This window comes from Piliocolobus tephrosceles, chromosome 14 (assembly GCF_002776525.5).
Source record: "Piliocolobus tephrosceles isolate RC106 chromosome 14, ASM277652v3, whole genome shotgun sequence".
Taxonomy (NCBI): Eukaryota; Metazoa; Chordata; class Mammalia; order Primates; family Cercopithecidae; genus Piliocolobus; species Piliocolobus tephrosceles.
The window spans coordinates 59,127,830-59,152,616 of NC_045447.1; the positions used below are offsets into that span (position 1 = coordinate 59,127,830).

The 24,787-nt window shown below is 35.0% G+C and overlaps 1 protein-coding gene across 5 annotated transcripts in view; it reads right to left on the reverse strand.

The window, feature by feature from the left end:
• The window catches only part of FOCAD (focadhesin), a 317,972-nt gene that overhangs the window by 160,830 nt on the left and 132,355 nt on the right, over positions 1 to 24,787 (reverse strand). For all 5 annotated transcript variants that reach the window (XM_023191713.2, XM_023191709.2, XM_023191710.2 and 2 more), the window contains 4 exons: positions 20,307 to 20,411; positions 19,447 to 19,548; positions 18,803 to 18,933; positions 16,762 to 16,888 (listed from right to left, as the gene is read on the reverse strand). In XM_023191713.2, the coding sequence (XP_023047481.2) occupies positions 16,762 to 16,888; positions 18,803 to 18,933; positions 19,447 to 19,548; positions 20,307 to 20,411 (465 nt within the window). The remainder of the gene's footprint in view (positions 1 to 16,761; positions 16,889 to 18,802; positions 18,934 to 19,446; positions 19,549 to 20,306; positions 20,412 to 24,787) is intronic.

A 24,787-nucleotide genomic window follows, 5' to 3' on the forward strand; every position in this document is an offset into this window, starting at 1 on the left:
GTTCATAACACAAAGAAATGATAAATGCTTGAAGTGATGGATACCTCCATTAACCTTGATGTAATTATTAGACATTGAATGCCTGTGTCAAAATATCTCATATACCCCTTAAATATAGACACCTATGTACCCATAAACATTAAAAATTAAAAAAAAATTAAGTGATTGCAAGGTTCAAAAAAAAAGGCAAGTAATTTTTGTGTGGAGTCATGCTTAAGCATAACCATAAAGGATAAAGAAATTCAGGCCGGCTGCAGTGGCTCACACCTGTAATCTCAGCACTTTAAGAGGCCTAAGTGGGCGGGACACTTGAGCTGAGGAGTTTGAGACCACCCTGGGCAACATGGCAAACCCAGTCTCTACAAAAAATACAAGAAAATTACTCAGGCGTGGGTGTGCACACCTTTAGTCCCAGCTACTTGTAAGGCTGAAGCAGAAGGATCACTTGAGCCCGGGAGGCAGAGGTTGTAGTGAGCCGAGATTGTGCCATGCACTCCAGACTGGACAACAGCAGGAGACCTAGTCTCAATTAAAAAAAAAAAAAAAAAATGAAATGAAATTCCATAAAGCCAAGGTTAACAGTGCCTCACATAAACCTTATAACAATCCACACCTGGAATAAGCATGGCTAACAAAATGATGGAAACCACACACACACACACACCCCTATATAGATATACAATATAAATTCATATAACTGGTATGCATAAACTCCTAAGATGCCGTATTCTAACAGAGAGATGGTACTACAACCAATCTTTATTGTGGAACTCTCCATTCTTCCTTCAGAATACCTGGCTACTGTACATAATACATGATCCTCTGATGTAAGTGCAAGTAAGGAAACCACCAATCCATATGTTACATATTAGTAAAGCTTAATTTATCTTTTAAATATAAAAGATAAATAAGAAATACTCCAATATTTTCTTTCCATACCCCATGGGCAGGCTTATACATAAATCACTTTGGATATTGGTGTTCTTAATAATGGTCCCAAACTTCACTAAACATCAAAGTCATGGGGAACTCAAAAAATAAACAGTCTAAGCTTTATCTCCACAGATTTGGATTCAGTAGCCTAAGCTATCTAACAACTTTTGAAGATCCTACATAGTAGAAGTCACTGCCAATCACTTTTCTATGAAGTCCATAATGTGGATAGAGTACCTGAGCCAAACAAGTGGAACAGAAGGAAATCCCTTCTGACTGAGGTTACAAGTATACCATAAATGAAATAGGGTCAATGACATCACTTTGTTTGACCTGTTATTCTACCATTTCAGATCAAAGTCATATAACCTCGCAAATTGTTTAAGCAAGTAAATTGCTCAAATGACAAGTTACATAAGTAGAGGCAGTGTGCCATGGCTCTGAAGCAAAAAGAATGTTCTCCCCCAGAGAACATCTTACTCATTACTGCTGAATTTAGAACCTGAGGCATAATACATTCCACCAGGCTATTGTGAAAAGAAATAAGCCCAGCTTTTAATAAAGCTCAAAATTAAAAAAAAAAAAGACCTATGTCGTATAATGTCATCTAAATCACAAAAGATACCTAATGTATATTCAAAACATGAAAAAGGCTTTAGAATGACCTCCAACTAATAGTACAGTCCACGAACTCTAAGAATCCTTTGCCTTCAACTATGTTTCTAAACTTAAAACAAACACCTTTAAAAGAAAAGATATACATTGCATTGTTCAAATACAATTTCTGGGCTTATATGCATGCTAGTGAGGCTTTCTGATAAATTATATAACTATGAAAAGACTTACCAGTCTTGCTGTCTTAATTCCAAATTTCCCTTAAGCAAGTTAACTTCAACTTTCACTAACAATTTCAGTATATGTGATTTTATTCATCTAATCAAGTTTAAGTCTAATATGGTATCACTAGAGTTTTTGGAAATGAGTCTCTCAGTGATATTTTATCCTAGGCATGGTGAAGGTGGGATACTCCTGTTTTTATGGACATGTTTATGTAGCACAGAAATGAGTTTAAGCCCAACAAATAACACCATTGTTTATAAAAGTTTAATCCTAGATCATTTGAGAGTACATGCTAAATAAAATACTTTTTAAAACAGACCTAATAATTCTTGTACAAACATAATGCTTCCAGATTTCAAATTCCAAAACCTTTTCAAAACATTAATGTCATTTCGTCTACTGCCCTCCTTAAGTGATTCCGTCTCTAGACTCCCTGTCCCCATTTACCCCCTGGCCAAAAAAAAACCCTACCCATTATATAAGCTTAAAACAGTATATTTTATTCACTGGAATGGTAGAACAGCACACAATTACCATCATTTTAGTCATGTCATTATTTCCAGCTCAGTGGCATTTATTCAGATGAGCACAATTTGCAACCACTGAGCCCAGCTCCTCTGATGTTAACTGGCATCATTAAAATCCTCCCAGTGTCCAGCTCGTTTGATCTTTTAAAGAATGCCCTTGGTTTGTGACTGAGAGCCGGAAACTCACGGCTGGACACCCTGAACAGCCTTCAGGTTTGGTCACAGACTACTCATGTCAGTTAATAATCCTCAGAGATAATGATTTTGATTCAAGTGAGAGAACTTTTTATACAAAAAGCCTTGTATAAACTTTTTATAAAAAAATAAACCCCCAAAATGGATAAAAATAAAGTACAGGGGGCAATGGAGATTCTAAATGTAGTAACTTGAAAAGTTGAAATTATAAATTTTCAGAGTAAAGTATCTTAAATGATCGTAACAAATCTGGGAATACTAAAGGGCAGACAGCAGAGAAAAGGGAACTGAAGAATAGAAGCAAAAATTGTAAGTAGTAAAATATTAAGATCTCCATTTAAAATTTTCCTATTATAAGTTTGGATATAGCATTCAACTTTCCATGATCTCCAAATGTTTTTTATTTTAAATAAAACAATCAATTAAAGAATAGCAGTCAACATAATTGTTTTCTTTTTAAGCAATAAACCTTTTATTTTTTATTTCCCTACCCATTTCATACATGACTTATGTGTACTGAATGGTATTCTATTAAACAAACATAATACAGTCAGTTAAAATTTCATTTCGATAATGAAAAACCATACTTAAAAATCTACTTGCAGGGTGCAAAGTGAATGTTAATAAAAGGTAAGTTCCTGCTGTCCTTTTAAAGTTAAAAATAAGGCCAAACTACAACTTTCGACTGCAAAGAGTCATTGTGTAGTATATAAAAAGCTCAGCATGGAAATAGATTCAACAAATGTACAAAAAGAGTTTTCATGCTCAGGAAGAACTGAAGGAATCAAAAAAACATGCCCCAACTACAAATAACATAGAGCGCTGTTCAAAAAGACCAACAAATTCATTCTCTAATGCATAGCAAGTTAAATTTAATAAACTCTTCTGCAAGGTTAGACAGGCAATCACCTTTAAAAGTCCCACAAACAAAACATAAGAACAACAAAAGAGTTCAGAGTGTAATAAATACTGAATCCACAGTAGGCGACAGAAGCCTTACTGTACACAGCTGAGAAAACCTGCCATTAGACAATGGATCACATTTCCATATTAAATTATATTTACCACGCTAAAAAATGCTTAAACAAAATGCAGGATTTCTACTGGCCATTTTTATACCACACTAACTCCCTAAAACCTTCCAAACCTGCTGAGTCCCATTGAAAATCATTCCCACCCCATGGTGCTCCAAAGGAGCCCCTAGACAAAGGGTTAGGATGATGAGAGAGGGCAGGGACAACTATCTTCCACCATGATTTCAGAAAGTAAATAAATAAAAGGGGATAGAATAGCCAAAACATAACGTTGGCACAGGGTATTTCCGGGGAAATCACTGCTGTGACAAATGGCCTGAAATGAACTCTTCTAGCGGTCAAGAATCCCCAGGAAAGGCCGCCCCCCCTCCTTATCTACTGCTCAATCATACAATGCTTGGCTTTGAAAATATAGCACCCTCTTGGAGCTGGGCAAGATGAAAGAGCTTTTCTTCATGATCCTGCAACGCCTATTAATTTTTGCTACAACAGACTCACAGCTGATTAGGAAAATACAGGAGTAAGCACTGCCTCACATCCCCATCTCAGGACTTCGGGAGACAAAATGTTAAAAGTTAATCTCTCTTTTTCAGAACAATGTATTGATTTTAATTTTGGCACATTCTATGTTTCTTCTCCAACCCTGGACAATTTGTTTAGACTGAACATTCTTTTTCTCCTTGAAACATCAGTAGCAATGTTACTTGATTCCTATGCAGTTAGAGAATTATCTTTCAGAAATATTATGACTCATTCACCTCCACATGGAACACAGGTTGAGAAATCAGTCAATGGCTGACAGTAAAATTTAAATTGTTCCTAAATTACACTCACACTTTTATCACAATTAGTAAGGCAACATGATACAACTGCAAAACCACAAGAATTATAGTCAAACGAAAAGAATATCTCCAAATCTCCATGTTACCAAATATTTTCAAGTTAATTTGGGTATGTTACTTAGACTTTCTAAACCCATTAGTAAATATCGCCTATATTACAAGATTATTATGATGTTTAATATAGGACATAATGTACACCAAATGCCAAACATTGCACATGGCATGAAAAAAAAGGGTAGCTTTTATACTTTTGTTTTACTGAAGTAGAATAACATACTGTAAAAAGAACAGATCTTAATTGTATAGTTTGATATTGTAAATTCTGACAAGTACATAAATACAGGTATAAAGGTATAATTGCCACCTCAATTAAAATAGAGACCAAAGAAATACAATGTGAGCCACATATATCCTTTTAAATTTTCTAGTAACCACATCTGAAAAGTAAAAAAAGTAAAATTATTTTAAATATATTTTATTTGACACAATACATCCAAAAATTCTCATTTTAATATGCAACAATTTTTAAAACATTATCAATAAGCTATTTTACTTGTTTTCATACTAAGGTTATATATTTTATACATACAGCACATCACAATTGGGATTAGCCTATTTCAAGTGATCACTAGTCATATGTGGTTAATAGCTATTATACTGGATGATGCAAATATAGACCCAGTCCAGAAAATTTCTTCCTGTCCCTTCCTGGTCTATCTCCCTACTCCCACCTCAAGACAACCATTACTCTGATTTCTACCCACATAGATTAGTTCTGCCTATTCCTGAAGTTCATAAGGAAGGAATGGTATATGGACTCTTGTGTTTGGCTTCTTTCACTGAACATGTTTTCAAGATATATCTGTGTTGTTGCAAGCAGCAGTGGTCCATTCCTTTTTACTGCCAGTAGTATTCTATTATACAAATACACAACGATTTGTTTACCCACTGACCAAATAATGGATATTCAAGTTGTTTTCTTTTTTCCTCTTTTTCAACTTTTAAGTTCCAAGGTACATGTATAGGGTGTACAGGTTTGTTACATAAGTAAACATGTGTCATGCTTGCTCCACAGATCAAACCATCACCTAGTTATTAAGCCCAACACACATTAGCTATTCTTCTCAGATGCTCTCCCTCCCCCTCCCCCACAACAGGCCCCAGTGTGTGTTGTTCCCCTCTATGTGTCCATGTGTTCTCATCGTTCAGCTCCCATTTATAAGTGAGAACATGCGGTGTTTGGTTTTCTGCTCCTGTGTTAATTTACTGAGGATAACCGCTTCCACTTCCATCCATGTCCCAGACATGATCTTGTTCTTTTATATGGCTGCACAGTATTCCTGAATAAAGAAAATCAAGTTGTTTTCAAATATGCTATCCTTACCAAAGCTGAAATGAACATTCCGTACAAGTCTTTTACCTCAACATGTTTTCATTTACTTGGGTAAATATCTGGAAGTGGAATTGCTGGATCATCAGGTAGAATTATGTTCATATTTATAAGAAATTGCACAATGCTTTTCCACAGTAGTTGTACATTTTACATTTGTGCCAACAATATATGAGATATCCAGTTACTTCATATATTCTCCAATACTTAGTATTGTCAGCCTTTTTTAGTTATTCCAGTGGTGTGCACATTTCCCAACAACCAGTGATGCTGACATTTTTCTATGTGTTTACTGTTCAATCATATAACATGTTTTTTTGAAGAGCAGTTTGTGAAGTCGAAGAGAGAGTTGTTACAAAGACAAATTGAGATCACATATGAAGTTATTTGTAATGCTAAAATAAAGGACACACTTCCAAGGACTACTTGGGTCAGGCAGATGATGTAAATCTACAAGCCTAGAGAAGTGCACCAAATTAAAAAACACACTCATCTAAAGGAAGCTTCTAACTGCTACTTAGCACCAAGTGGTCACTGCCATGTGAAAAAGCAAGCCAGGTACTGCGAGATCTTCCTGTCTTATCAAGAGAAGGTAGATATGTGTATGTTTATCTTTAGTTAATATTGGAATTAATTTTAAAACTATTAATCCTACAGTAATCAAAGAAAATAAACCATAAGTTTTCAAACTTTTGTTTATATAAATATTAGTGGCTTTTATACTAGGACAAACATCCTTATTATAATAAACATTAAACCATTCAGGACTGCTATTGGTTACTCTCAAAAGATGATACCTACTGCTCAACATCACTAATTATGAGGGAAATTCAAATTAAAACCACTGTGAGATATCACTCACACCCTTTAGGATGACTATTATCAAAAACACAAGACACAGAACGTTGATGGAAAAAGGGAACCCTATTACACTGTTGGTGGGAATGCAGATTGGTACAGCTATTATGGAAAACAGTATAGAGGTTCTTAAAGAAATTAAAAATAAAACTGCCATATGACCTAGCAATCCCTCTTCTGGGTATATACATAAAGTAGCATACGCAACTTTGTAAAGACATTTGCATTCCCACGTTCATTAGTCACTACCTCATAAAGATATCATGGCCTTACAAAGATATCTGCACTCTCATGTTTATTAAAGCATTATTCACAGGGCCCAAAATATGGAAACAACCTAAGTGTCCACTGACAAATGAATGGATAAAGAAAACGTAATACATATTAACAATGGAATGTTATTCAGCCTTAAAAATGGAGGTCCTGTCATTTGCCACACCATGGATGAAACTAGACGGCATTATGCTAAGTGAAATAAGCCAGACACAGAAAGATGGGAAGGGTAGTGGAGGACTGGCAGGGAGGCAGGGATGGTTAGTGGGTACAAGGAAAAAAGAGAATGAATAAGATTAAGTATTTTATAGCACAATTCAGTGACTACAGTCAACAACTCAATTTTACATTTTAAAATAAAGAGTGTAATTAGATTGTTTGCAACTCAAAGGATAAATGCTCAAGGGGATGGATACTCCATTCTCCATGATGTACTTATTTCATGTTGCATGCCTGTACCAAAGCACCTCATGTACCCTCATAAACATATATACCTACCATATACCCAAAAAAATTAAAAATTAAAAAAAGAATGAAGGTAACAGCTAGTAATGCTTCAGTTGTAACATCTACCCAGGAGGATCTGCCTTATTTGGAGAGAATAGAAGAAAAGTAGATGTTGGAGAGAATGTAAAACAGAACTGCCACTTTTGAAAACAGTATGGCATTCCTCAAAACAGTTAAACACAGAATTATCATATGATCCAGCAATTCCACTCTTAGATATATACCAAAAAAAGGATGAAACATACGTCGACATGAAAGCTTGTACATGAAGGTTCACAGCACCATTATTCACAATAGCCAAAAAAATGGAAACAAGCCAAATATTCATCAACTGATATGGCCATACAACACAATATTACTCAATCTTAAAAAGACACTATAAAAAGTATTGATACATGTTGCCACAAGAATGAACCTTGAAAATATTATGCCAATTGAAAAGCCAAACACAAAAGGCAACATACTGTATGAATCCATATGAAGTGTCGAGAATAGGGATATCTATGCAGACAGAAAGTAGACTAATGGTTCCCTAAAGCAGGGGGGTATGGGAGGATTAGGATTCAATGCTTAAGGGATGCGGCTTTCATTATGAGGTAATGAAAAGGTTCTAAAATTGATTTTAGTAAGCTTTTCAAAATTCTATTCAAAAAGTCACTAAATTATGCACTATATAGGTGAACTGTATATTTATGAATTACATCTCAATATCACAGAATATATAAAGAAAAAAGAAACATACAGGTGAGCTATTGAGCCTCTTTCCTCTAGTTCCTAATCTTTCCCTCTGCTACCTGAGAATGCTGCTTAAGGTTTCAAATATTCTGTTCATGTGTCTTCTATCTCTCCCCTGAACATTTCTAAATTTTAAATACATTTAGTGTACTTAACACCATGTTTCCCCTACCAGACTGTGAGCTCCTAGAAGGCCAAAAATGTCTCATAAATCTTTACATGCAAAAAGCCTTGCATAGCCTGGATCAAGTTTTCAATATTTTTATTTTAAAGTTAACACATTTTGTGTCCTACCTACAGAAATCTTTACCTCATGTTTGCTGTTGCAACAGACAGGGTTTGAAGGAGAAGCTGTGCCAACTTATTTTCCCTTGCTCTCCTCACTACCACTGCTTACCAGAGAATGAATAAATGACAACTGGCCAGAACACAGCTGAAAGGCTGCCAACCATTCTATTTGAACATCTTCAGGAACAGACAATAACCTTTATGAGATTATGATATCAAGAGGATCCCTTGTATACTTACAACCATAAACCCAAATACCTGTAGAACAACACAGTGACAACTTCATCTTCTTTTAAAAGAAAAAAACTGTCCAAAAAAAAAAAAAAAAGAATAATTGCTTTAAAGCTATGGATTTAAATAAGATCCCTAGTCAATAAAATGAATTTCAAAACCATCCTTTAAAGGTACTCATAGGCCAGGCATGAGATTATCATGCCTATAATCTCTGTACTTTGGCAGGACAAGGTGAGAGGACTGCTTGAGCCAAGGAGTTCAAGACAAGCAGCCTGGTCAACATAGTGAGACCCTGTCTCTACAAAAAATTTAAAAGTTAGCCAGATATAGTGGCATGCACCTGTAGTCCCAGCTACTCAGGAATCTAAGGTGGGAGGATCCCTTGCACCCAGAGATAGAGACTGCTGTGGCCATGACCACACTACCACACTCCAGCCTGGGTGTCAGAGCAAGACTCCATCTCAATAAATAAATAAGAGAAAAAAATGGGAAGCAACTTAAACATTCAATTAAAAATGAATCATTTGATTACTAACAATATTTTCATTGAATGGAAAGTAAGCCATTAAATTACGTCGCTACATCAAAAATCTTTCTAGGAAAATGTGAACTAATTAGAGAACATAGAAATTCTGTGAAATAATGTGTAAAGAAAATACAATAAAAAGGGATCTGAAAACAGCTTTGGAGAGAATAATGAATGATAGTACTTTTTTTTCATTACCCAAAGTAAATGTGATGCTTTAAAAACCTAACATCTTTGGAAATGGGATAAAAACATTTCAACACACCTTTAAAAATATAAAGTGTAATATGCAATCAGTAAAACACTAAAAATTAATATACTTTAGCTCAAACATCTTTTTCATTAAGACCTTTAGGCAAAGTCTTAATAATGCAAAACCTTATACATTAACCAATCACAAAGAAAATGGAGAAGGATAGGAAAAAAGTCCAAATATCATTTTCAAAAAAAGTTTTCTCCAATAACACAACATGACAAGGTAAAGTGAACACAAACACAACCACCAAAAACACACAATGTCAGCAAATGAATTTTATCTTAATAAAAACTGTCCTGAGGCAGACCTGGGTTTGAGTCCTGACTACTACATTTTAGTTGTATGAATTTGGGCAATTATTCAACTTTTGTAAACCTCTCAGAAGAAAACGGTACCTGTCACGATTGGGGTTTTCTTCAATTGTAAGAATTAAATAAGATAATAAATATAATGACTGCAGTATATGCTGTTAACTATACTGAAAGTACTCAGTAAATCAAGAGATGCCTACTACTGCTGCTACAAATATTATTAAAACATCTCTAGCAGTTTTCCAGCTGAAAGCATTATGCTAATTTCATATAAAAACAAAGAAAATGTTACACATGAACAAAGTAGCAAAGAATAACATAATGTATGTTCATCTGATCTTTCCTATGGTTTGATAAGCTCTCTTTATAGTGAAAGGCCCACAAACCAAGCTCATGCTTTCAAGTATCACTTACTTAGAGGCATCAGGACAGAATTCTTTTACTCATCATTCCTATAGAAATGAAATGTAACCTGGCTAATCAGGGAAGTCAAAAGCAATACAGAAGAAAATATTCAAAGGATCTGAATAGACAGTTCTCCAAAAAGGTAACAGAAGTGGCCAAAAATAATAGGAAAAGATGTCCAATATTATTAGTCATCAGGGAAATGCAAATGAAAACTACATGGGATATCACTTCACACTCATTAGAATGGCTATAGTTAAAAAGGAAAACAGATAATAAAAAATGTTAGTATTAACATCACTGATCATTAGAGAAATGCAAATCAAACCCACAAGGATATACTATCTCACACTAGTCAGAATGGCAATTATTAAAAGGTCAAGAAACAACAGATGCTGGTGAAGTTGTGGAGAAATAGGAACACTTTTACACTGTTGATGGAAATGTAAATTAGCTCAACAATTGCGGAAGGTGCAGTTTTTCCTCAAAGATCTAGAACTAGAAATACCATCTGACCCAGCAATTTCATTACTGGGTATATACCCAAAGTAATATAAATTATTCTATTACAAAGACATATGCGCATGTATGTTCATGGCAGCACTACTCACAATAGCAAAGACAAGGAATCACCCCCAAATGGCCATCAATGATAGACCAGTTAAAGAAAATGTGGTACACACACACCATCGAATACTATGCAGCCATAAAAAGGAATGAGAGCATGTTGTCCTTTGGAGGAACATGGATGGAGCTGCAGGCAGTATCCTCAGCAAACTAATGCAGGAACAGAAAACTAAACCCCACATGTTGTCAATTGTAAGTGGGATTTGAACAACGAGAACACATGAACACAGGGAGGGGAAAAAACACACACCAAGAACTGTCGGGGGAGGGGGTGGGGGGAGGGAAAGCATTAGAAAAAATAGCTAATGCAAGCTGGGATTCATACCTAGGTGATGGGTTGATAGGTGCAGCAAATCACCATGGCACACCTTTACCTATGTAACACACCTGCACATCCTGCATATGTACCCCAAAACTTAAAACAAAAATCAAAATTTTTAAAAATAAAATCACTTTCTTGAAAAAAAAAAAAGTGTTGGTGAGGATGTGGAGAAATCAGAACCTTCTTACACTGCTGGTGCAAATGTAAAATTGCACAACCACTATGGAAAATAGTTTGGCAGCTCATCAAATGGTTAAACAGAGAGTTACCATATGACCCACTAATCCCACTCCTAGAGATCTATCTACCAAAATGAAAATATGTATCCACATAAAAACTTGTACACAAATGTTCATAGCAGTATTATTCAAAATAGCCAAAAATAGAAACAATCCCAATGTCTGTCAATTTCTAAATACATATTCTATTGTTTATATTTCAGATTTTCAACACGATGTCATGGAACACAGAGAGTAAAATGGCTATGACAGTGGAGCAAACTAATATATCTATCATCTTACATAGTTACTTTTTTATGACAAGTAGCTAAAATCTACCTTTTTTTTTTTTTTTTTTTTTTTTGAGGCAGGGTCTTGCTCTATCATCCAGGCTGGAATGCAGTGGCTCAATCATGGCTCATTGCAGCCTCAATCTTCCTACCTCAGCCTCCCAAGGGCTGGGACAACAGGTGTGTGCCACTATGCCCAGCTAATTTTTCATATTTTTATAGAGACAAGGTTTGCCATGTTTCCCAGGCTGGCCTCAAACTCCTGGCTTCAAGCCATCTGCCCACCTTGGCCTCTTAAAGTGCTGGGATCACAGGTGTGAACCAACATGCCCAGCCAAAATCTACTTATTTAATAAAAATCTTTAAGAAAATAAAATTTTATTAACCTTGGGCCTCACGTTTTACATTCACTATCTAAACCCGTTCATACATACCTTCTATTTTGTATCCTTTAACCTACATCTCCTATTTCCTCCTTCCTCTCACTGCTGTGGTAAACACTATTTTATTTTATATATCTGTGTATCAGAGCTCTGTCTTTTTTTTCAGATTCCACATATAAGAGAGATCATGCAATATTTTTCTTTCCGTGTCTGTCTTCTGTCACTTATCATAATGTCATATAGGTTCATCTATGTTGTCCCAAATGGCAGGATCTCCTTTTTTTAAGGGTGAATAATATTCCATGGTGTGTATACATACATGCATACACACACACACACACACTCAATATTAACAATCACACACACACCACAATTTTCTTTATCCATTTGTCTGTCAGTGGCAAATGTCCATCCATTGATAAGTGGATAAACAAAATGTGGTAAAGCCAAACAGAATAATATTCAACAATAAAAAGAAAGAAAGTACTGCCATGCTGTAACATGGATGAATCTTGAAAATACGTTAAGTGGAAGAAGCTAGTTACAAAAGACAACACATCATATGATTCTGTTTATAAGAAATGTCCAGAATAAGTAAATCCACAGAGATAAAAAGTAGATTCGTGGTTGCCTAGGGCCAGGAGAAATGTGGAATATGGAGATTAGGGGTGACAGCTAAAGGGTATGGAGTTTTGTGGGGAGTTAAAAGTGTCCTAAAATTGATTGTGATGATGGCTGTGTAACGCTCTGAATATACTTAAACTCATTAAATTATACATCTTAAATGAATGAATTGTATGCTTTGTGAATTATATCTCAATAAAATTGCTTTTTAAAAAGATTATTGCTTATTGGAGCCATTATTCTGTATTCAAACAGAAAGACGTAAGACAAGGGAAATGACGGTGGGTGGGGCAAAAGGTAATGAGAAAGCTCAATGGAAAAGATATGAAAAACAGAATGCAGGAATATTAATTATTTTCCTTTGAAAATGACACATTCATAGTGTAATGATAAATAAAATCACTACTTTTAATGCCCACATTTTTCAAAGGAAACAAGCCTGGGAGTAACCAAAGAGCATGAGACTTGGAGTCTTGAGACTACTTTTGTGAACCATGTGTTAAATTGCCAGAACCTCTGTTTCTTCAATATAAAATGAAGTCCTACAATCCCGATATCATAAAATGTTCAAATTCACAGTAGGTACCTGTGTTAATTAGGGTTCTCTAGAGGGACAGAACTAATAGGATAGAGGTATATATGAAGGGAGGTTTATTAAGGAGTCTTGATATCACAAGGTGAAGTCCCATAATAGGCCATATGCAAACTAAGGAATAAGGAAGCCAGTCTGAGTCCCAAAACCTCAAAATAGGGAAGCCAACAGTGTAGCCTTCATCTGTGGCCAAAAGCCTCAGGGCCCCTGGAAAACCACTGGTGTCCAAGAGTCCAAAAGCTGAAACACTTGGAGTCTGATGTTCAAGGGCAGGAAGCATTCAGCATGGGAGAAAGATGAAGACTAGAAGACTCAGTAAGTCAAGTCCTTCCAACTTCTTCTGCCTGCTTTACTCTAGTCATGCTGGCAGCTGAATAAATGGTACACTCTCAGTTTGAGGGTGGGTTTGCCTCTCCCAGTCCACTGACTCAAATGTTAATCTCTTTTGACAAAACCCTCAGAGGCACCCAGGAACAATACTTTGCATCCTTCAATCCAATCAAGTTGACACTCAATATTAACAATCACAGAACCCAAGAAACATTAGCTATAATTTTTTAAAAGCAATTCAGCCCTATAAACAAACTTGTAAATTCCCAAATCAATACATCAATAGCATTAAGGAAAGGACAAATTTCTCTCTGCCAATTCCAGACAGCCAGAATAAATTCTTGCCTTTATGGTCAGCCAAGATTCCTACAACCTTCTCTCTCTGTTGTTTGCTTAGCAAAGTAGCACTAAAGAAACCCATACTGAAAACACAATCTTTACCTTGACACAATTGGAAGGTAGATAGAATCCACCCTTTTAATCTTTCATTGATGTCTAGGATAAATAATTAAGCAGCAATAATTCTAAACTTAACCTGATGCAAGTAAAGACAAAAGAATTTCATGATTATAACGTTCAAGATCAAAGAGTTCACTTTCAAACCAAAGGGGGGAAAAAGCTACTTATTTTACAAAGGCAAAGTAGGGAAAGCCCTGCAAAATCCAATTCTGGGCACTTTTCCAACTAAGGTATTTTCTTAAAGATAGAGTTATTCAATTTATTCTCTTATCTTTATTAATTTGTTTCATTTCACCAAATTAGGCTGTCTTTCCATATACCTAATTATATTCGATAGTTAAGGATCTAAAGAGTAACAGATAGACAAATCATTACCAAAAGCTGCCGGGAAATGGATTTACAACTATGCCGAATGTTTTCCTTCTTGAAATCTTAGCTACATCATGCTTCACACATGATATCAATTAGAAAACAAAATAACTGGCTTCACAGAATGCAAGCTGACCTCTGTGAATAGCACTCTGGACACACAACAAAAAAAAAGATGAGCCCCAAATTAGTAAATGCGGCATGGCAAGAGCCGGTGAATACCAAATATACGTTACAACTGTAACACACATCACAGGACATAAGAGCAGCAGCTTCACAAGTAATGAACACACACATACACACACACACACACACACACACACACACACACACACACACACAAAGCTTGGAAAGCCTTAAACAAAACAGAAAGATATATTACTACCATCATCAAGCCTCAGAGGAAAATAGATTATATCTACTTATTTAGATAAACACAAAGCTATTCATTACCAAACATTAAAAAAATTATCATCGAAAGTAACAGTAATGCAGTCACTTTAAACAAATTCCACAATTCTGGACATTGATAATATCTATAAAGAAAACTGGCATATAACACTTAGTAAGCATCAATAAAATCGTTTGCTTTAGTAAGCATCAATAAAATTTACTTTCTAGACAAGAATGAACAGATGAAAAACAAGAGGTAGGAAAATAAGCATTCTTTAAAATAAAATGAACTTAACTGATTAGTGGTATTGCTTTATTATTTATTAATACCTATGTGAGCAGATATTACACTATGTCTTTTTCGTGTATAATCTTATTTTATCCTCCTTTGAAGGAACGAAGTTTCAGAGAAGCTAACTAAACTAGTCAAAGGACACATAGAACAACTGATATATATTACATACACTACTGCCTAAAAAGAAACATGCTTTATCTTCAGTACTAACCACAGTTAATGATGATGGCTTAGAGAAATGGAAAGAGAAATGTCAGTGCCAAACTCAGGGTATTTCTTATGAATTAATAAGCATTGATAAACTATAGAGCCTTATAGTAACAGGAGGGGATGGGCAGACAAAACAATGGAATCATAAAAGCTATAAGGGTAAATCACTATTTATTGTAAGAAAAAATGTTAATTTCAGAAATGAGTTGATGCCTGTTAGGAAAAAATAATGAAAAGGAAATACTGCAAAACAGTAAAAATGGTCACTTTTTGGAAGTGAAAGTTTAGAATTCTTTCTGCTCTAAAAGCTGGTTTAAAAGTAGAGTTTAGGATTACTTATTATGAAAGTAATACAACTATTGAAGAGATATTTCCCAATCTTGGATAACTGATAGAAGTAGTAAAATCAAATGTCCTTGGGTATATACGCGTGGTATTCTCCTGCTATAATGGCCCCTTGTCATTAAGTTCTAACAACTTTTCCAAATATTGGGCACATGATGTGAAAGCATTGTCCTTACTACACATCAGTTTTTAAACAGCAATGATTTTCATTGCCTGCTGAAATAAGTGTTCACCAAAAAGAATATAAGTGTATTCTCAAACCAAGATCCTGAGTAAATATCTATCCTCTCTCTGGGGTCTATCTTCCTCATCTGTAAAATGGTGTTAATCCCTATACTGCAGAGTTGTTAAGAAAAATACATAAAAAGTGCTTAGCCCAAGGACATGAGCATAACACTCAATATGGCTGTCACTTATATTATCATATCATTATATTCATTACTATCATTATCAACCATAACTAACCATAACCTTAAGGTGAGAGAATTCTACTCAGTCTCATTCACTAAAAAAACTACAATTGGGTATGTATGTTCACTAAGTCAAAAAGCTTGGTTAGGACAATGAATGATCTTTGGTGCAATTACCACATTTCTCTAAAACAGTAGGTTCTCTCTGCTGTGTTATAATTCTGGGAACAGTCTGAAGTTCAGAAAATGATTTACAAGTTTAGTTCTAACATTTACCCACCCTACTCAATCTAATTACTAGGAATGAATGGTTCTTTCCCAATCGTTTAGCAAACAATAATTTTTGTTAGCTATAAAAGTGCCATTGGGCCACGACAATTTCTTCACCTCACCTGTTTCTAAAGCTTTCTAATCATAAAATTAAGAAGCAACTATATTCTAGAGTTCTCCTATAGGCATAACTTTCCCTTTTGTCTTAACAAAAATAAATAAGAAAAAAGAAAAACCTGAAGTCTGGTTTTCTTTGATCTCTAGAGAATGCCTACATGATAGGATGTTTCAAGATTCCCTTCTAGAAAGAATTTGTAAAGTAGGTCCTGCTTCACTTTTCCAAGAAAAAAATCACTGGGAATGAACACTAAGACTTTCAGTTATTTGAATCTAATCTTACATTCTTGTACCTACTCTGCCTTATAAAAGATTTTCTTCAAAATTATCCAAAGCAATTTAAAAATGCCTACCTCAGCTTGACAGAGTGCATGAAGACCTTGTAATACCAAGGCTGCTGGAGTAGCTTGATCAGGCTTGGTGCATTCATTCAACACCTGAGAAATAGCTGCCAACATATCTGCACCATGTTGATATGGCCTACAAGAAATGAAAGTTTAAAAGCAAAATTAATGCTAAAGAGCAATTATCACTCCCAGATCTTTTGCCTAAACAAAAAGCATCCGTCATTTTCTATACTCTTGTGCCACTAAATGGTGACCCTCAATTATTAACACCATGTTTTTTCTTCAAAAATGTGCATCATGATCATTTTCTGCTATAATTTTATGTTCATTTTTATACAGAAATCACCCAAAAAGATACTTTTTAACAAATTTCATTCATCCTAAATCACAAATCCTCTTGTCTAAATTGAGAAAAACTCAAGGCTGTATTAATGGTAAAAAGAACTGAATTACCTAATTGAGATTATTGGTAAAGATAGAGCTATTCTTGCCTGATAGTATCAGATACTCATTACAAAAGCAGGAATTTGAGAACAGGAGATGATTTGTGCTAGTAGCAATACTAACTAGGGTGGCTGCACCTATCATAATAATGATGATAATGATAAAAATTATAAAAACTATAACCGACTGAGCTCCTATCTCATACCAGACACTGTGCTAAATTCATTCACTCATCCTCCTCCCCTTCTTCTTCCTTCTAATCCACATATATTGTGCTATCGCCAGAATATCATTAATTTCACAGTTATGCAAGTCTATTCCCTGAATTCCTTGTTACCTTTCAATAATATCTTTTCTTTAATTAACGAAATGTAAATTGATGAAATTTCCTGTCAGAATTCTATTGTTTCACTGTCCCACAAGTGGAAATAATTTTCCAAAATGAAAAAATTGTACAGATCTGAAGGTAGTAACTGAAACGAACACTGAATAAGTTATCAGTAGACTCCGATCTGGTCTGATATTCAGTCTATTCTGAGCCTCAACTTTAATTATATAAAATAAGAATGCCAGCCAATAACTTTCATCTCTGAATTTTTTTCCATGCCAATAGCTCAATAAAATTCAAACTCCCAGTTCTTGGGTTATACACATGTAATTCCTTTTTTTTTTTTTTTCTTTTACACTGAGGTCCTTTCTGTGTTGCTAAAAGACGGAAGCTTAGAAAAGAGGCAAAATTGCTAGGGCTTAGTTTCTGTATATTCTGATCCAAATTTTACTTGAAACAGAAATCATCCACGTTATCAGCATCTGAGCCAACCCACTGCACAGCTTCAGAAAGTAGCATTCACACTGCTGTCATTAACAGAAGTGAGAATGATGTTACCAGGAATTCAATGCAGTGGCCTGATCAACAAATGAAACTGCAGGACTACAACTATTTCAAATGCATCAAGCCTATTTCCTCTGTAAACATGTTCATCTTAGCACATGCAAGAAAAAAAGTTTTGATACGGTAGAGTTCGACTTATATTATTTCAGTCTTGTCACCTCCACCTTGTTTATTAATCCATAATCTAGAACAGCAGAGTCATCTTCCTAATTTCTTTATGTTTTCCTAAAAGCTTACAACATACATAAAAATTCATCATCATTTTCTTCCTTGTTATAATTACAAATAATTCCACGCAGTAAGTCAAAAATAAGGGCTCCCCATTAAAACTACTTATCTCCCTACTTAAACCAAGGGAGAATATAAGAAAGAACAGTTTATGACAACAGTCTACTGTGTAGTTTTCAAGGATTCATATATGGAAAAATAGAAAACATAACATCACATGTTTTACTGCAATATTAAATTATTCATCAGAAAAGGATATAAATATCCTACAAACCTAGATACAAGACTAGACCTGAAAAGGAAAGACATACTTCTCAAAGCTATTGTTCAATATTATTAAATTTTATAATCAGAAAACTTAAGTTAAAAAATCATTAGTACTCATATATTCTCTATCTTTTCTTGCCTCTTGTTTGCAATAAAAAAATTAAATACAAAATAATATATCATGATATACATTCCTAAGAGTTAACAACATCATACCTCTGCTTACATATATCTCTGATTGATGCTGCTTTTGCAATCAGTTTCTCCCATTGGACTTCCTTGCCCACCGAAAGAGAAGGTACATCAGACATAGCCATGAAACGCTGCAGTTCAGGATAGACTCGGTCCTATTAAGGCAATTTTACAAAAAAGGTAGTTTCCCAACTTGAGTTGAATAATCATCATCTTCCTTTTATGCAGCATTTTCACCTCCAAATCCTCCATTTGCATTGCAAATTATAATGTAGTTCTTCTAATCAGCAGAGAAGATTGCTGTAGTGATTACTGGGGATTTTCTTATAGACCAATGTACTGTTGATTTCATAAAACAAGAAGAAAGTGGCTAAATCTCACCCTAATTACAAAGGCTCTAATCATTTATATTTCCATTATTTCTCAAGCAAATGGAAAGATACATTTCAGAAATAAAGAAATAAGATTTTATATTCTCAATTTCTCTGAAAGTCAATAGCAACTAACTGCATTACAAATGCATCACAATAAATCAAAACTTTTTCAATGCAATCATTGATGCCACTCATTAATACCACTCAACCAAAGCATTGCCATTGCCATATAATTATTTTCCTTCAGTGAAAGGAATATATTTAATACTCATGCAAGTGCATATCTGAAATTACCTGCTTTTCCCACAATGATGTCAGCAAACGCAAAGTGACAGCTCTTAGTCGTGGGGTGGTTCCAAGTAGTTGTATTACTCGTAGAATTTGTCCTACACACACCTAGAAAATATTCAAGAAACTCTAGTTGTATAAACGTGAATGCAGACAACCTCGAAGTTACCAAAAGCATTTTTAAACCCCTTGTTATAAAATGAAGACTGAGGCCAGGGACAGTGGCTCAAGCCTGTAATCCCAGCACTTTGGGAGGCCGAGACGGGCGGATCACGAGGTCAGGAGATCGAGACCATCCTGGCTAACACGGTGAAACCCCGTCTCTACTAAAAATACAAAAACTAGCCGGGCGAGGTGGCGGGCGCCTGTAGTCCCAGCTACTCGGGAGGCTGAGGCAGGAGAATGGCGTAAACCCAGGAGGCGGAGCTTGCAGTGAGCTGAGATCCGGCCACTGCACTCCAGTCCGGGCGACAGAGCAAGACTCCGCCTCAAAAAATATAAACAAATAAATAAAATAAAATAGAATAAAATAAAATGAAGACTGAAAAGAAAGTTTGCTGTAATATTACCCACCTTCTTAAAGGATGAAAGATAGTGTTGGAGGGGCTAGATAGCAATCCCAGGGACATAAGGACCTAATCTCAGAAAATGGCCAAAGTGAAAACTTGGATACTAAGTAATTTAAAAGAATTAATTATTAAATATTGTAATAAATACTTTTGTCTTCAGATATTACCTCCTAGCTCAACAAGAGATGTAGTGATTATGGCAAAATTTAGGGCTCAAAATTTCATAATACTAAAAAGAATTCAATGTACTATTCATGACTCACTTTTCTCCCCAACTAAATTAATTAACATACTAACCTTGTGAACACCAAGCTTAGGTAAACTATACAATATATCATTATATAATATAGGTTCCAGTGGTCTTCCCAATTTGAACATCAAAACTGGAATCAGATTTGGCACCTAAAATAAAATTTTAAAATATATTACATATGCCTTGTTATAAAACAGTAATACATAATAGAATATTTATCTTTTTTTCCAGAGGAATAATAAGAATATGAATGAATTGGAAGACTTAGAATATATCAGTTAGCTATTACTGGCTAATGATAATTTCATCACTAGTATTCTACCACTTTTATAATTAGCTGCCAAACACCAATCAAAAAGTGCTTTTCTTGAACAACTATAACATCACTTCTGAGAAACACGATAGCAGTTAAGATACGTCCTGCCTTGCCATGCATGGTGGCTCACCCCTGTAATCCCAGCACTTTGAGAATCCAAGGCAGGAGGATTGCTTCAGTCCCGGAGTTGAAGGCCAGCCTGGGCAACACAGGAAGACCCTGTCGCTACAAAAAGTTTTTAAATTAACTGGTCATGGTAGTGCACACCTGTAGCCCCCACTACTTCAGAGGGTAAGGTGGGAGGATCACTTAACACTGGGAGCTCAACATGACAGTGAGCCATGATTGCACCACTGCACTCCAGCCTAGATGACACAGCAAGACCCTGTCTCAAAAAAATAAAAAGATACATCCTGCCTCAAAGAAGTTTAAAGCTCTAATGAACAGCCAACACTTAAGATATGTAAACAATAAAATTTCACATAATGAAACATTCAATTAGGTTACTCCAATAAGAAGTAATTAAAGTCAGTGTACTACAAAGGAGCCAATGGACAAAAATTTCCCTCTAAGTCCTCATTTCAATCTCTATGCATAACACAATACAATGTGAAAACAAATATATTCATGGATCAAAGACATAATATTGTTAAGACATAATTATTTCCCAAATTGATCTTGAAATTAAATGCAATCTTTATCAAAATTCCAGCTGGCTTCTTTGCAAAAATTGAGAAGCTGATCATAAATGCATGTGTAAAAGCAAGGAACCCTTAATACCCAAAATAATCCTGAAAAAGAAAAACAAATTTGAGGACTCAAACTTCTCACTTCCAAATTTACCACAAAGCTAAAGTAATCAAAACGGTATGGTACTGGCATAAGATTAGAAAGACAAATCAATGAAATAGAATTCAGTGTCCAGAAATGAAAACTTACATTTATAATCAATTGGTTTTTGACACGGATCCCTAGAAAAAAACAATAAGGACAGAAGAGTCTCTTGGAGGAATAGTGCTGGAATTCAACAACTGGATACCCACATGCAAAAGAATCAAGTTGGACCCCTTTCTCACACAACATGTAAATATTACCTCAAAATGGATTTTAGAACTAAGTGTAAGAGCTAAAACTATAAAATTCTTAAAGAAAATATAGGATTAAGTCTTTGTGACATTGGGGTAGAGAAAGCTCTTAGACATGACACCAAAAGTACAAGCCACGAAAGGAAAAATGAATTTCATCAATGCAAAAATGCTTGTCCGTCAAAAGACACCATAAAGAAAGTGAAAGGACAATGCACAGAATGGGAAAGAGTATTTGCAAACCATATAGCTAATAAGAGATTTGTACCTAGAATATATAAAGAACTCTTAAAACCCAATAATTGTGAAACCCTGCCTCTACTGAAAAACACAAAAAATTTGCCAGGCATGGTGGTGGGTGCCTGTAGCGGGAGGCTGAGGCAGGAGAATGGCATGAACCAAAGAGGAGGAGTTTGCAGTGAGTCGAGATCGCGCCACTGCACTCCAGCCTCGGTGACAGAGCGAGACTCCATCAAAATAAAAATAAAATAATAATAATAAAACAATTAACCAGAAAAAAAAAAGGTTTTAAAATAGGCAAAGAATCTGAATACACCTTTCTCCAAAGAAAATAAACAAATGGCCAATACAGGAAAATATGATCAATTTCATCAGACATGATAGAATGCAAATCAAAACCATGAGATACCACCTCACACATCATGCAAAAGCTATCATCAAAAGATAGACAATAACAAGAGTTGTCAAGTATGTAAAGAAATTGGAACCCTTTTACACTGCTGGTGGTAATGTAAAGTAGTTCAGTCCCTTTGGAAAACATTCTATCAGTTTCTTAAATGGTTAAACATAGAATTGCCATATGATCTAGCAATTCGATTCCTAGTTATCTACTTAAGAAAAAAGAACACATATGTCCACACAAACTTTTGTAAATGAATTTTCAGAACAGCATTATTTACAATGGCCAAAAAGTGGAAACAACCCAATGCCCATCAACTGATGAATAAACAAAAAAAAATACAGCATAACCATACAACGGGATATTATGCAGCCATCAAAATAAATAAACTATTGCTACAACATGGATGAACCTTGGAAACATTATGCTAAGATTTAAAAAAAAAAACAGCCACAAAAGCCTTATGTTGTATGATTTCACTTATATGAGTAGAAGGCCCAGAATAGGCCTATCTGTAGAGATAGAAAGTAGATTAGTGGTTGTCTAGGATAGGGGAAGTAAGAAGCAGGGGGTGGTCAGGGAGGGTGAAAAAACAGGCAGTGATATCTTATGGGCATGGGGTTTCTTTTGGGGGTAATGAAATGTTCTCATATTGGTTGTGGTAATGTTTACAAAACTCTGTAAATATAATAAAAGCCATTGAATTGTACACTCCAAATGGATGAATTATATGAGTTGTAAATTATATTTTAATGGTTTTTTAAAATTCAATTCAAAATTATTTGCTAAATATCTACTATAATCAAAGCACTTACTTGATAGCACAAACTGTAATGTCAAAAATTTTTATTTGCCATATGCTACATTTCAAAAGTTTGTTGTCCAGCAGTCATTCCTCAGTATCTACAGGGATTGGTTCCAGCATGGTCAGACACACAGATACGCACACCCCATTCCATGGATAGCAACATCCAGAGATGCTCCAGCATGCTATATAAAATGGCATAGTATTTGCATATAACCTATGCACATCCTTCCATATACTTTAAATCATTTCGATACTACTCATGCCTAAAATAATGTAAATGCTATGCAAATAGTTGTTGTACTATACTGTTTATTCATATTATCTTTATTGTTAAATTGTTATTTTTATTTTCTTCCCCAAATATGCTCTGTCTGCAGTTGGTGAATCCACAGAGGAAAAAACAGCTGAAGTCAAGGTCCCACTGTATTTGTTAATTTTCTCTATCTGTTCTATTCTTAGAAAGCCTGTTCCTTCTAAACTTAGAAGACATCTATTTTAATTCAATTTCAAAAATGAAAAAATATCCTCTTAACTTTACCACCAAGACATTGACAATTAAACATTAATTCATTAATGACCCTGACCACGATATACCACAGCAGCATGTGGAGCTATGCATGTAATAGCTACGATCTTACAACAGACAGCCAAAATGCATGATGTTTTTAACAAGTGCAGAGACTTGATTGGAAGAGAAATTCTATCACTCTCACCTTGGGCAAATGAAAGGAGACAAATTTTTCAACTGACTTTTCAGTTCCCATTTTAATTAAAAACAAAAGGTTATCTTAAATTGGCTTACACTGATCTCAATGCATTATCCCCTTCTAGAAAGATTTCTACCAAGACACACTGAGAGATTCTTAGTTTTTAGAAGGGCAATGAGTATATTTAGTGACATTTAATAAACTAGCGTATTTAGTTGTGTGACTTTTAAACAAATGTTGTAATTATAGTGTCAGGAGAGAAATAAAGTACTATATTTATGTCTAAGAGTACACAGTTCCTTTATGAGACTTGGCCCTAAAAAAAGTATGTAAGGGTGTGTCTTTTCCTCTGGCCAGTTCAAAACTAAACAAAGTAGGAAACGTTTACAGTAAATAATCTTAGACTTAACACAGTTCTCAAAGCATAATAGCCCAAATTAAGTCCCCAATTAAATGGAAAAAATAAAACAGAGACTGTTTCACTAGGGAAAAACAGATACAGATAGACATCTGTGGAAAATACTTTTTGCATAAAGGATGGGCTAATTTATTATTATTATTAATTAAATAAGTATTTCCTTATGAATATGTATTTACTTGAGATGTAATTACCAGCTCTTAATCCTCCTAATCTTGAATCTTATACCCTTCAGAGGCTGAAAATACAATGAAAACTCGGATTTTACCTTTAATGTAAAAGAAGCTGGAAAGTGCCCTATAATTGACTGTCTCAAGATCTGGCTTCATATAACTCAATGCTTTCTCTTCCCTCCTCCAGAGTTCAAGTTCCTTGATAAACAAATTAATTTAGAATCACGGGACTGCTATGGGAGCCCCTATAAGACTATGACTAGATTTCTCAGCAGAAATCTTGCCAGCAAGAAGGGAGTGAAATGATATATTCAAAGTGCTGAAAGGGGTGGGCCGGAGTTAGTGGGCAGGTACTGCCAACAAAGATACTGGATATTA